Here is a 14,160-nt window from a genome sequence, read left to right on the forward strand (position 1 = left end):
TTGCTCTGGTTTCTCCGGTTGCTCTCCAGTCGGGTTGCTCTGGTTGCTCGGGTTGCTCTGAATTCGGGTTGCTCTGGTTGCTCCGGTTGCTCTGGTTGCTTCGGTTGCTCTGCAGTCGGGTTGCTCTGGTTGCTCCGGTTGCTCTGGTTGCTCCGGTTGCTCTGCAGTCAGGTTGCTCTGGTTGCTCTGGTTGCTCTGCAGTCAGGTTGCTCTGGTTGCTCTGGTTGCTCCAGTTGCTCTGGTTGCTCTGCAGTCGGGTTGCTCTGGTTGCTCCGGTTGCTCTGCAGTCCGGTTGCTTTGCGTGCAGCGGACTGAAGAGGCGCCTGCAGGTTTGCATGAAGCTTTTCCAGCGAAACGCTTCCAGCCGTTCAGAGGAGAATCAAACCGCCGCTGACCTGATCGCACCTTCCTGCACAAAGCCCAGCATTCAGCGCCGCTTTGAATGATTCTGCTTCCAGACGAGGAAATTTGAATTTGCAGAGCAAACACGGAGGCTTCAGGCCTGCTGGGGGCGCTAACGTCCGTCAGCCACTGAAGCAGCAGCTCCCTCACAGTCAGTTCATTTCATGTAAAAACTAAAAGGAAACAGAGAAAACTATCTGCTCCAAATTCACATAAAATAAAAGTCGCTGTCCGACTCAGAACATTATTAGCAACACATTTCAACCAAACGTCAGTTATTAAACTCCAATTCGCTTCATCATGATCATTTTCACATGAATTTTAAATTCATCAGGAGTTTTAACTCAGAGTTCATTTTTCCATCATCGCTGTTCTCAGGCTACAGTTTTTAAAGTTTCAGTTCCTTTAAGTCTGTATTTGGTTTTTCCCTTTAAATCTGTTTGAATCTTGTTTAGTAAAAGATTTTCTGTGCTGTGTGCATGAATTTTAAAATGTTGTACTTGGTTTCAATAAGTCTGACTATACGTATTGGCTCTATTTTGTAAAATAAAAATGTAATCTATGAATGTTTTACTTCAACACATCATGTCAGATATGAACAGTCAGTGAATTATACTAGATATGCATGTTTAGTGATTCCTTTACTTCATTTAGAGCAGCAGAGGTTTTGGACATTTAACTTCATATGCTTAATATTAGATTTTCATGACATTTTCTTCTGTATCTACATTGTTTTACCAATATTTAAGGATGGTCTTGTCATGAAGTGCGGTAGTAGAGTGGTGAGGCAGACGCAGCAGGCCCAGGTTATGGACAGTAAACAGAGATTTGATGAACAATGTAGAAATCCCGGCAGCACAGAGTGAGCAGAGCTAGTAGCTAATTTCTGGTAGCGACTGGTAAAAAATGGAAACTGACAGCAAACAAGGACCCAGCAGAGAAGAAGGAACACAGGTGGGTTTAAATACACAGGGAGCCAATCGGGGGAAACAAGGAACAGCTGCACTCAATCAAGGGACAGAGGACAACACAGAGACTCTACATAACACAGAAAACCCAAATCACTACAGATCTGTTACCATCTGAGCATATTTTAATTTTTCTAACACCAGCTGATTCTCTAGAAGGTTCAGTGCTGAACTAATGCTTTCTGAACTCTGACCTTTGAACTCCAGAGGCAGAAAAACAGCAGCTAAACTCAAAGGATGAAACCAGAAATTTTCAGCTGCAGGAAACACAAAGCAGACTCTTCAGAGTTCATGTTTCATGTGATCCACCAGAAATAGACTCAGATCGCCGCTGCGTTCTGCTATAAAGGCTTTTACAGCCGCAGTTGGTTTATCTCCCACTGAGGCCTCAAAACAATCTGGAGAGACGACGCTTTATTGGGGAGCAGTAAAGTTAACAGGAGTGGCTCTTCATGTCAGAGTCAGCAGCTTCTGCAGCAAGGCGCTGAGCGCTACGGAGGCTCAGCATGTGAAAGCAGGCGGGGGAGAGTGGCCGCTGCCGCAGGACGGTGGTCAAAACACCCTGAGCCTCATCCTGCAGGTTCAGACTCAGAGAGGCTCTGAGGTCCGACCCGAGGTTCTTCACATGAGAGGGAACCGGGTCCGACTCGCTGCCAGGAGGTTCTGATAGAAAGATCGCAGAAACCCAGACTAAACTGACTTCTGCTGGCACTGCAGCTGCTACCTGCATCCATATATATAACTGGACTGGACAGTGGCTATCAGCTGCTATAGCTAGCCTGTTAGCCACTACAGCTAGCCTAATAGAAATCAAACAATATTTCTATGATAGCTAACCTGTTAGCTGCTAGTGATGCACACCTTCACATCTGATGAGTAGAATATGTTACCTCCCTGAATATAAATCTAAAAATGTTCAGTTTGTCTCAAAATGCAATAGAGGACTAAACAAATTTCTCTTTTATACTGGACAACTTAATTTAATTTTACATAACCGTCACTGAAGAGACATAGTTTGTTAATCCTACCCTATGACTGTTTTGAATATTGCGACATTCTAATGAGACGATTAGTCCAGTTTTGGTCGTTAGCAGCTGCAGTGCGCCACAATAAAGAAAAAACAAAGCAGAAAACAGGTGAACAAGTCAAAACCACTCATATTCTTCTCTTCTATCACTCTCTGTCGGCTTTACTCCACATGCAAACCTGTTGCCGTGGCAACCAGCTGACAAAAAAAAAAACTACAAAAAAACCCACAAACATTTCCCAGAAAAAGAACAGAACATTCGGTCCGTTAGTTTTATGTTTCCAGGCTTGATGGTTGTTTGTTGATTAATAAGTGGTCGCTGTGCGGTCTGCAGTCAAAAATAACAGCGATGATTTTTAAGAGAAAAAACATTTTTAAGTCACTTTTTCGTCATGTTATTGATACGTTTATAAATGTCATCATTTCAAAATAAACATTCGGTTTGGTTGATTTAAACGTCTGCTCTACTGATGACCTGTCAGAGTTATGCAACTGAACAGAAACACACTGAATTCAGCAGCTCATTTCAGGTTGAGCTTTTCAAAGTCAAGCTAGCATAGCACACTGAGTCGCTATCCTAGTGTTTCTCAACCCTGGTCCTCACCGCCCCCCTGCTCTGCATGTTTTAGATGAGCCACTATTCCAGAAGAGTTAATTCAAATGATTGCATGACCATCAGGAGCTGCAGAAGCCTGTTAATCACCCAGAGATACGATTCAGGTGGCAGAAGGGAAACACCTGAAACATGCAGGACAGGGGTCTGAGGACCAGGGTGGAGAAACACTGCGCTATCCTTTTAAATTAAACCCGAGTTGTCTGGCTGTCAGTAACATGTATGCATGGTGCCTGAGTCCTGGTGCCAGTCCATGGGCCGGTGTTCAGGTTCTGGTGAAATGTTGTGGTACTGACCGGACCCGCTCCTTTGGGTCGCCAAAGGACTCTCTGAGTTTGGAGAAGTCTGGGTAGAAGTGGAGCGACGGAGAGACGACCTCCAGGAGGCCAGACTGGATCTCAGCCGGGAAACTGGTAGGAGAGACACAAACAAAACCGGAACTGGTCGGTAGGGAAACAGGAAGTTCTGGGTCCATTACCGCGGCAATGGCTCCCAACACGGGGCGGTACTCACAGGCGCTTCAGGCTGTCGGCTACACCGCTGGCGTACTGCTGGTCAGCCTAAGGGACAGAGAGACAGAGGTCAAAAGTCAGAGGGGTCAAAGGTCACAGCATAGATTGACACCTGACCTCTGAGCACCAATCTGACTCATCGCCATGGTAACAAGGACTGAACCTCTACACTGCTGCAGACACGACTTAGTGTATAAATGAGAATCAGACCATCAGAACCATTCCCCTGTGGTTCTGACCCGTTCTCCAGTGGTTCTGACCCGGTCTGAGGTTGTGCCTTCTCCTTGCGGGTTTGCAGGTGTGTCTCTGGTCTCTTCCAGTTTTCTGTCTGTTGTTTCTGGTCCGCTTTGAACCGAACTGGGTCGAACCGGGTCAGAGCTGCATCTTCGTTTTGCGTCTGTTTGCATCGTTTTCTCTCGGATTCGGATCGTTTCTTTGATCTTTGTTTTGTGATTATTGGAAGATTTTCAGGACATTTTTGAACCTGATTTTGTTGAATATTTATTTTTCTGCCTTTAGTTTTGATCGTCGTTGTGATTTCATCTCTGAAGATTTTCTGTTATAAAATGTTGAGCTCTCCGGCTAACACTAACAGCTGATATCACCTCTGTGGTTTGCCTCCATTTGCTTCATTTGCATGTGTTTTACTTCCAGCTCGTTGTTTGGTTTTGGTTTCTTCTTTTCTCCGTTTATTTCCGTTTCAGATTTTGTTGATTTTTTTCCAGCATTTCACTTATTTTTGTGTCTGATTTTGTTGTAAATTTCTGTCCTTTTTTCCAAATGAAGTCCTACAATTTACCATCTTTGTAAGGACTTCTACTGTTGCTGTTTTACTTTCTGACAGGTATGACTCATAACCGTAGCAACAAGGTATTATTTTTACAACTGGCATCTCTCAATATCTGAACTTTGACCCCAAATCGCAGAAGATTTAAAAATTAGACTTCATGAAAGTAGAAAGACAGAAAGGATCTTATCCCCTACTCCAACATCTTTCTAATCTTACAGACACATGGAAATTTAAAGAGGAAAAGCAAAAGCAAAGGAGGTGGATTAGCAGAGCTAGCTAACAGGTGGACATGTTACTGTGGAATATCATCTCTGTTGTCTGGATAACAAACTGCTAGCAAGTTAGCATCAAACTGTCATAGAGCAACAGTCTTTAGTTAGAGGCCTCTTCAGATTCACGGCTACACTGACTGCTACTGGAGATCTTCCTCTCCACAGCGTCGTCATCCACAGTAACTCCTTTAAGAGACTTGGATGATCTTGCAACATTTAATTTTGGGATAACGTGTTTTTGAGTTGAATTGAATGTTTGTCTTTCTTTTGTTCTGTATTTTTTCTTATCTCTTTTTCCCATATTTTGGAAATTTTGCTGTCACTCCTCTTCTGATCTAAGTTAATCTGTTCATGTCAGGCTGACTGTTCCTCGCTGCTTCATGTGAATTTATTCTGGTTTTTCCGCCTTATCTCCTTCATCGGTTTGTCGTCTCGCTGCATCTCTTGGTGGTGACATTATGTCTGGTTCTGCTTGTGTCGCGTTGTGATGGTCCGACTCTCTGCAGCTGTTTTGGTCCGGCACACATGTGGCGAACTGAGATAATCTTGTTTCCCAGCGTGAAAACACATCAACCCCCTCATTCACACCCAAACACGAACATCCTGATCCCTCAGTGATGTCACAGCCCGAGCTGTGATTGGCCGGGGTGGGAGGCTGAGCTCCTTTGTTTAATGGCAAAGGTCGTGTTGCGGTCACATGCGAGTTTCCAGCAGCGGAGCGGGGTTGCGGTTTGGTTCGGCGTCCTATTGGTGCCAGCCGGGTGGAGCTTAGCTCGCCATGTTAACGAGGAACAGACGGAGTCAGAAATCATCAAACTGTTCACCTTCTGCTCTGAAAACGCTTCTCGGCTTTTGGTGAAAACATTCCCTCGTTTGAGCAGAAAACTGTTCTCCATCAGGCATTTTCCAGGGTGGAACGATTTCTGGGGCAACAATGAGAAAGTGATGGAGGGTTCAAGGAGGTTTTCAGACATCCATGAAATGGGAGCTCCAGAAAATAAAAACAATATAAAAGTAGAAATTGTAAACATAGACAGAAAAGCAATCAAACACAGTCTGCAGAGGAAACATCGTGTCTAATATTAACCCACTGACGTCAGCTCATAACTAAAGAAACAAAGCGAAGCTGAAGAACTATAAAGCAAAAAGCCAATTAGGAAAAAAATCTATTTATCTTGTTATACATGAAAAATATATGCCAATGCAATGAGTACTAGGGTCAATTTTCAACAGTTACTGACTTAAATAAACCTCCTATATTTTGCTGAAAAGTTACTTATAGGTTAATTTTGTTTCATTTCAGGTGTTGAGATATTTTCACAAGAAACTAAACAAAAACATGGAGAGGATTTTGTGTTTAGCAGTTACCAGCTTCTGTAGCTCAACATATATAATTAAAAAGTTTAATAGAGCAAATTCTTATAAAAGCAGACAGAAAAACCCCAGGAAAAGTATTGCTCTCTAAAAATCATTTCCCATCCATCCATCCATTTTCTGTACACCCTTGTCCCTTAGTGATGTAATGTAATGAATGTAAAATTCATTACATTGTGTAAAAATAAATCTTCTGCAGTATTTTTAAAGAAGGGGGAATTTTGAGGTTGGCCTAAAATCAGAAAAAAACAATAAAAACAAAACCTGTAGGTTCTGTGATACGTGTATAAATATTAACAAATAAAAGCAAAACAACTGCTTCTGTCTGTGTTTACATAAACATAGATATATTTATGTTTATGTAAACAAGAACATATTTTCATGTAAACATAAACAAAATTCAATATAAAATATATTTTATAATGTATTTATACAACATAAAATATATTTATACAATATACAGTATATTTATATTACATAAATATATTTTATTACCATATATTTATAAAAATATATGGTAATATGGTTACCATATATTTATAAAAATATATGGTAATATGGTTACCATATATTTATAAAAATATATGGTAATAAAATGGATTTATTCTTGTTTATATTTTCTATATTTTCTATTTTTCCAATTATTCAACACATTATATAATTAAATTAACAAATAAAGGAAGAAAAAGTGAATTTCTTCCTTTACAATGAAATGAGTTAATATTCAGTATTTCAGTTGTTTTAGTGAAATAAAACAGAATCTGGGTTGAACTAACATTTAGAGAAGAGTCAGACATTGTGAACCATGAACATGAGCATGAGTCTGAGTGAAACCAGAACCTGCAATGATTTAAATTATAAAATTGGTCCAAATAACAACTGAAAACTGAACATGAGACTGAAAGAAATAAAATTCAGCTCAGTTTATTTGTAGAGAGAAACTAAGATGGGAAGGAAGCGATGTGAAATCACTGAAACCTTCTGTCTTCCCAGATCTGGGAAAACTCTCAACTTAGTTTTTACAGTAGATCAGAACAGGTCCAGATGCAGAAACATCTGGATGAATGAGGGGAACATCCAGCAGATCCAGAAAAAACTGCAGCTTCCCTACTAAAACTAAAGGCTCAGAACAATGAAACAGAATCACAACATGGTTGCTTCCTCCGCCTGCAGCAGCTGGAAGCTGCATGAAGCAGAGTCAGTGACATTATCACTCTGTGTGTGTGTGTGTGTGTGTGTGTGTGTGTGTGTGTGTGTGCGCGCGTGCGTGCGTGTAATTGACCATCAGGATGAAAGTGTATTGATGCGTGTGTTTCTTCACATTATTTGTAAAGGCCACTGGTTTAGCTAATGAGCACACACACGCACGCACACAAATTCCTGTATTTGTCAGTTTCTGAGAACCACCAATATACCCACTTTTTAAGGCCACTCTTTGTAGACATGGTCGCGGTCTTAAATAGGGTAGAAATACAATAACACACAGACACACACTGTAGTGTTTCCCTTTATCACATTAACATCCATTTATCTCCAAGAGGCTCTCAGTGGCCTTATCACCATTTTCAGCATTTATGAGAGAGTTTGTGGTATTTTAATCTGAAAGCACCAGTGGAGGTAAACAGGAAGTGCATGTAAATAACAACTTCCTGCTGCTCAGATCTTCTTTCTGAAGCTTTCTCCTTGACAGATCAGCCATGAATAACTCTGCAGCTTCACTTTTCAGTGATCACACACAGATTCAGCAGCTTTCAGGGTTTCCTTGATATTTTAGTCCAAACAGAAGCTGAAGCTTCCTGCCAGGCCTCACATGTGATCAGGAGTGAAAATCCCTCCATCGATCCGACAACAAGACCGAAGCTACAGTAGATCTGCTGCTGCCTCTACACCAGGGCGTCCAAACTTATGGACGCCCTGGTGTAGACATGTGGGCCAAAATCTGAGTCAGAAGTTCTCACAGGCTAAAATAATTAAAAATAAAACATAAATCAAGCAAATGAAGTCCCCCAATTTTATAGGGAAGGGATGCTATCAACTTAAGACTTGAACATGATTTTGCACATATGCTAAATTAAAAGAAAAAATGGTAGTGTTTCACATTCACTTGGACTTGATTAAACAAATTTATTCTCAGTTATAAAAACAGGATTATGGTTGGTTCTTTCTAAACACTTTAACCGATTTAAAGAAGCTAGTTTGTGTTGCACACTTAATTATTAGTCAGTGTGGTTTTTCACAGGTTCTTTTATTTTGAGGAACACTGTTAAGAACATGAGCAACAGTGAGTGCCTCAGCTGACCAGCCGTTACTGCACTAAATTGCCGTTGGCTCTCCTCACAAACAAATATTTACAATATAAGTGAAAATATAAATATTTACAATATAAATCAAAGAATTGTTCACACAAAACTTCCACACATATACATCGCCACTCCACTCCAGCTCACTTCCACCACAAGAGAGAGACAATACAAATAACAGCGCTGGTCGGAGCATCCATGTTTCTCTACAACATGGCTGACACACACACACACACATGCGCGCGCGCACACACATACGTGCACACACACACACACACACACATACACACACACTGACCTCTGCGATGAGGACGACGATGATGCAGTCGTCCTTCTCCGCCGGGCTGAGCTCCGACATCAGAGAGCTGAGCGTGTCCGTCAGGTAGGAGTGGACCTCCCTCTTCACACTTGGGACGCCCATCACTATGGAGACTGGAGACACAGGAACCATCAGCAGCTGGGAACAGAGTGGTCTGGAATATACTGAACTGGTCTGAACTGGACTGAGCTGGTCTGGATAGGTACTATGAACAAAGATGTATACTACTTCGCTCATTTGAATTAAACAATATTCCTAGCAGGGTTGGACCATAAATCCATTGTTGATGAAGTGAACTTTTGGTTTTTGAAATTGTAATTTTTTTCCACCATTATCTGTCATTTGTAATTGATTTCTTAGAAAAGAAAGCAAGAAAAAATATTAAATTAAAAATTAGAAAAAAATCTGATATTTTATTTTTAAGCCATGTGGCCCAGCCCTAATTCCTAGTTTCTATTGTAAGATATTCATGAGGGTAAGCAGTACCTCTGTCCCAGAGAACATAAAAAAGTTAAGTGATTAAATTAAAAATCTGCAGAATGTGCCAATTTTTATCTGACTGATTGTCAAAAAAAAATCAGTTCCTAAAATAGTTGTCAGTTGCAGCCCTACATTAAAGCCCAAACTTGGGGAAAGGGCTACTGGGAGATAATATTGGTACTGTAACAGAACTATGAACACATCAGCTTTGACCATAAGGTTCTCATAATCCACAGCGTCCTCAGAACCATGAATTATTCCAGCTGTCCTCGTGAATACTGGTAGACAAGAACACCAGAACAATAAAACATGGCTTCTGTTCTGTTTAGGTTGACCTTAATTTAATTCAATATGCAACTGAAAAAACACTGAGTGCACTCTGTTTTGGTCTTTAATGATTTTACATGAAAATCTGATTTATTTGACTCCGTCTTTTACACACACACACACACACGCACACAGAGATAAGCATTTATAGTAATCTTCCTCAGTATCTCTTCCTGGTTCTTATCTCTGTCCTGCACTAAATTATCAAACACTTCCAGGGCAACAAACCACTATCGCTCCATCATAAATACATTTCACTACATTTAGCCGTGCACACACACACACACACACACACACACACACACAAACACCCCCCCACACACACACACACACACACACGTTTGCGTGGCTATCTTTGTGGGGACTTTCAATTGACTTCCATTCATTTCTATAGCCTAAACCTTACCTTTACCCTTTTCCTAACCCTAACCAACCAAAACTCAATTCACACCTTAGTCCTAACTCTGACCCCTGACCCAAAAACAGGGTTTCCTCTTGTGGGGACCAGGTTCCGGTCCCCACAAGGAGCAATTGGTCCCCACAACGTAGTATGTCAGGAAAATCGTTCCCACAAGGTATTACAAACAAACGCACAGACACGCACACACACACATATACACTTATCCATGCACACACATACTTAGCTGTATAAATATGTTTGTTTTCTCTGGTTTTATCTGTTTACATCCATATGAAGCAGTGGGAAATGGTTTACAAGGCAGAAAAAAATCACTTCATGAATAAATGAGACTCCACACACACACGCAAACACCCACAAACACCACGCACACACAGTGATGTTCCTCAGCCATCTGTATTTTACCCTCCAGGGCCAGTGGCTGAGTCACAGGGGTCTCAGTGGGTTGTGTGTCCCCAGGCGGAGGTCTGTCCCCGTGCTGCCGGTGCAGCCAGGACTCAGGTCTGTGTGTGCGCGCACATGTGTCTGTGTGTGTGCAGGTGTGATTCATGATGTTTTGTCTTATTTCTTCCTGTATTTAACCTCCTCCTGCAGCGTCACCCTGGAGCCAGTAGCTCATCTCGTCCAGGTTTCTCCTGCTGAACATTTTCTCTCCGCTGAGTTTAATTCGTGAGGCAGCATCATAAAAATCAGGCCTAAGCAGTGCGCTTGCGGCCAGCTGAGGACCAGACCTGGTTTTTAACAGTAAACGTCATCGAAGCCCGCTGTCAGAAATCATCAAGCACCCCTCATAATGTTTCTTTTTCCAACACAATATTCCAGATCCCAATCCAATAAAGCACACAGGATCTGCTGCAGGCACAGAAACACAAGTTTTAACCGTCAGAAGGGAATAAACTGACCGGTCTGCTGCACCTCCACTACAGGATAACTGAGGAATATGGTCTGGTCTTATCTGTCCTCTGTTATGCTTTTAATCAATCAATCAATCAATCAATCAATCAATCAATCAATCAATCAATCAATCAATCAAGATACATTTTTATTTCACCCTCATTTAAACCTTATTTCAACCTAATTTCATACTGGCATTATTATGATTTTATCCAGACTTTTTTATTAATTTTCTCTTGGTTTCATTCTGCATTTTATTCCAATTTTACCCTTACTTTACATGATATTTTAATAGTTGTGTCTCAGAATGTTTTTAATTCTGATTTTATTAGTTATTTTTTTAATCAAAGTTTATTTTTATTTTATCTTGATTGAAGCTTGATTTTGCCCTGATTTCATCCTGGTATTATTCTAAGTTTATACAGATTTTTTTATTAGGTTTCTGATGTTATCCTGCATGCTTTTGCTGTAGTTATTCTAATTCCGTCTTGTGACATACGGTGATGGAGGTATGGTGATGTGGCCTTGGTTTGCATGTTGCCGTCATTGACTGAACAAATATCTGAAACCCAATAGCAGATCTAACAGAAGGAGGAGTTTTCCTCCCTGGTTCTGGTTCTGTTCCAGGTTCAGCAGTCGTGTATCTTACCTCCGGTGCGTCCCTGGCCCAGGTGAATGGCGGGCTGCAGGCTGTCCTCGCGGCTCAGCAGGTGAGGAAGATGATGGAAGATGGAGGGAAGCTGCAGGACGTTTTTACTGCTGCTCACATTCCACAGCTTCAGCCGCGTTTCCTCTGAGGAACCAGAACCAGTCAGACCCGACGAACCAGAACCAAACAACAACACACATTTTACTTCTTCCATCCTTCCTTCCTTCCTTCTCTTTCTCCCTTTTTTACTTTCTTTCTTGTCGGTTCTTAACCAGTCATTATTTTGTGAAACAGATAAAACACTGAAGAGGAAAATTCAGAGAAAATCTGGTAACATTTTATTTGAAGGGGGGTGAATAAGACTGTAGTGACACAACACCTGTCAAGAACATGAATAAGCCTTCATGAATATTTATGACTGTTGTCATAAAGCGTCATTCGGTAAATTACAACACTTTTAATACAAAGTTGACATTATTAAAAATGTCTTTGTTATGACTACTTGACATTAACCAAGAAATTATTTCTGTTTAAACTTTACCTTTAATAACATAAAGTTATCTAATTTTTAAAGTGCAATCAGTAATTATTTTATAACAAATTTATAATAGTAATGATTTATTGGTTAATGTCAAGTTGTCATAACAAAGACATTTTGAATAATGTCAACTTTGTATTAAAAGTGTCATAATTTAACGAATGATGCTTTATGACAACAGTCATAAATATTCATGAAGGCTTATTCATGTTCATGACAGGTGTTATGTCATGTTTATGACAGTGTCATGACAGTCTTATTCAACCCCCTTCAAATAAAGTGTTACCGAAAATCTCCCTGACTGATTCATCTCAACTCAAACTCCTCCATTATGATTTTCTGTAAATATCTGATTTGTGTCATGTTGCCACCGTACTCATTAAGTTGTGATAAGTGAAGTCTTCTCCTCCTCCTCCTGCTGCTCTTTATCACTGACCTGACAGACTGCTCCAGGTGCGGTTGATGTCTCGCAGCGCCTGCTTCTCGGCGATGGCCCGCTTGATCTCCTCCAGAACCAGGTTCAGCTCCTTGGAGCGCCGGAGGTTCTCCTGTTCAGCTGAGTGCAGGCGCTCCCTCAGGGCCAGGAACTCCCTCTGGTAGATGTCCACCACATCTCCTACAGGGGGCGCACACAACCACAACATCATCATTATCATCATCATCATCATCATCATCAACAACAACAACAGCTAGATAGTGGAGGACATGATATGAGCTTCCTGTTTTATTCTGATAGGACTTCCTGTTCCAGGTTTAGCTGGTTATCCATCTAAATGTTTTGGCTTCAGATCGTTTATGTGTTCATTACAGTTTTTGCACAAAACCATTCTCAGATAATGAGATTTCAGTCTGCTCAGTTCTGCCTATCTTGAGTTGTTTTAGGACGTCTGTCGCTTTAAATGCAAATAAGCTGCTCTTGGCCACGCCCCCCTCCCAACATTTAAACTACCATGTGTAAATAGTTACTAACAAATGAGCAATTATACAACTGTACATCTGTGAGAAGCAGAAGTGGAGCCTCCTGCACAACCAACCAGAATGCAACAAGTGTTTTCTAGATGGTAAGTCAACAGCAAAACTCTTCCAGCAACCATTGTACAGCAAATCCAGTGGGAAAACCAGCTGACCAAATGGGCTGGAGCTCTGCTGGGGTTGCTAGGTAACGGGCAGCACCTGCTGATTTGTGATGTTATATTCTGGAGGTTTTTGAAATGGCTAATTTTCCAGACAAAAAATTATGTACTCATTGCCAAAAAACGGTGTTTGTTTTAAGTGTGTGGTATGTTTTGAAGAACAGTAGAGATACAAATGGAGGAACAAAAATATGCAAAAAGTGAGTTGGCTATTGTGTTTGTATTTTACTTTGCTTTAATAATTAATATGTTGCAAATTTATATATTGTTGAAGAAAAAAAACAATAAATGTCTTAAAAGTAAATAAATTTTTCAGTTTTATTGATAATTAAAAAATCTTTGAGTGCTCGCAATTTGACATTTTGGGTCCCAATAGCCTCAGCAATCTTCTGTAGTTAGCCACGCCTTTTCATGAACCTTTATTCAGGTGGACAGACATGGACACAGACATGTCCAGATGTCAACCCGTCCAACAAACAAGGACAAAACGTCCAAATCATGAAGGAAATGTCCTGACTTATGAGGATGCAGCAGAGACATCAGCACTGAAGTGAGTCTCCCAAACACACAGCAAACCGAATCAATACGTGTAGACAATATACTAATGCACTGAAATACTAGAACACGAACACACACACACACACACACACACACACACACACACACACACACACACACACAGGGCAGACAGGTTGAGTCATACTGTAGTAAATGATGTGTGTGTAAATGAAAGCAGCCATCACAGTAATGAGATTACCCCTCAAACACGCACACACACATTCTCTGTGATTGGATGGGCGAGTTAATGGTCGTGTGGTTTTCCTGTGGACCAGAGAAAGTCTTGGGGTGTAAATAAGACGGACTCTTTTTCTCTGATCAATAATAATCAGTCAGGTGAGGTAAGGCGCCCCCCGGTGGAGATCAGATGATCTACGAATCACTTCCTGTCTAATTAATTTCCTGATCTCCTTCATTTACTCCTCACCCAGATGACTGGTCTGCAGGAGAAAGAAACCTCCAGAACAAAAAGGTTCTGATTGGTTCAGGAACAGAACCGCCGGGTTATTGATTACTTAAGAAAAGATTAATTGATCTGTTCATCCATCCATCCATCCATCCATCCATCCATCCATCCATCCATCCA

At 41.0% G+C, this 14,160-nt stretch overlaps 1 protein-coding gene across 1 annotated transcript in view; it reads right to left on the minus strand.

Moving 5' to 3' along the window:
- The window catches only part of mgat4b (alpha-1,3-mannosyl-glycoprotein 4-beta-N-acetylglucosaminyltransferase B), a 65,467-nt gene that overhangs the window by 12,051 nt on the left and 39,256 nt on the right, over nucleotides 1–14,160 (minus strand). Inside the window, exons 2-6 of the mRNA XM_015015965.1 lie at nucleotides 12,320–12,499; nucleotides 11,346–11,489; nucleotides 8,557–8,690; nucleotides 3,524–3,570; nucleotides 3,307–3,420 (exon numbers count right to left, since the gene is read on the minus strand). Coding sequence (XP_014871451.1) covers nucleotides 3,307–3,420; nucleotides 3,524–3,570; nucleotides 8,557–8,690; nucleotides 11,346–11,489; nucleotides 12,320–12,499 — 619 coding nt within the window. The remainder of the gene's footprint in view (nucleotides 1–3,306; nucleotides 3,421–3,523; nucleotides 3,571–8,556; nucleotides 8,691–11,345; nucleotides 11,490–12,319; nucleotides 12,500–14,160) is intronic.

The sequence above is a fragment of the Poecilia latipinna genome, unplaced genomic scaffold, assembly GCF_001443285.1.
Source record: "Poecilia latipinna isolate Pla-1442-1.1 unplaced genomic scaffold, P_latipinna-1.0 Scaffold1969, whole genome shotgun sequence".
Taxonomy (NCBI): domain Eukaryota; kingdom Metazoa; phylum Chordata; class Actinopteri; order Cyprinodontiformes; family Poeciliidae; genus Poecilia; species Poecilia latipinna.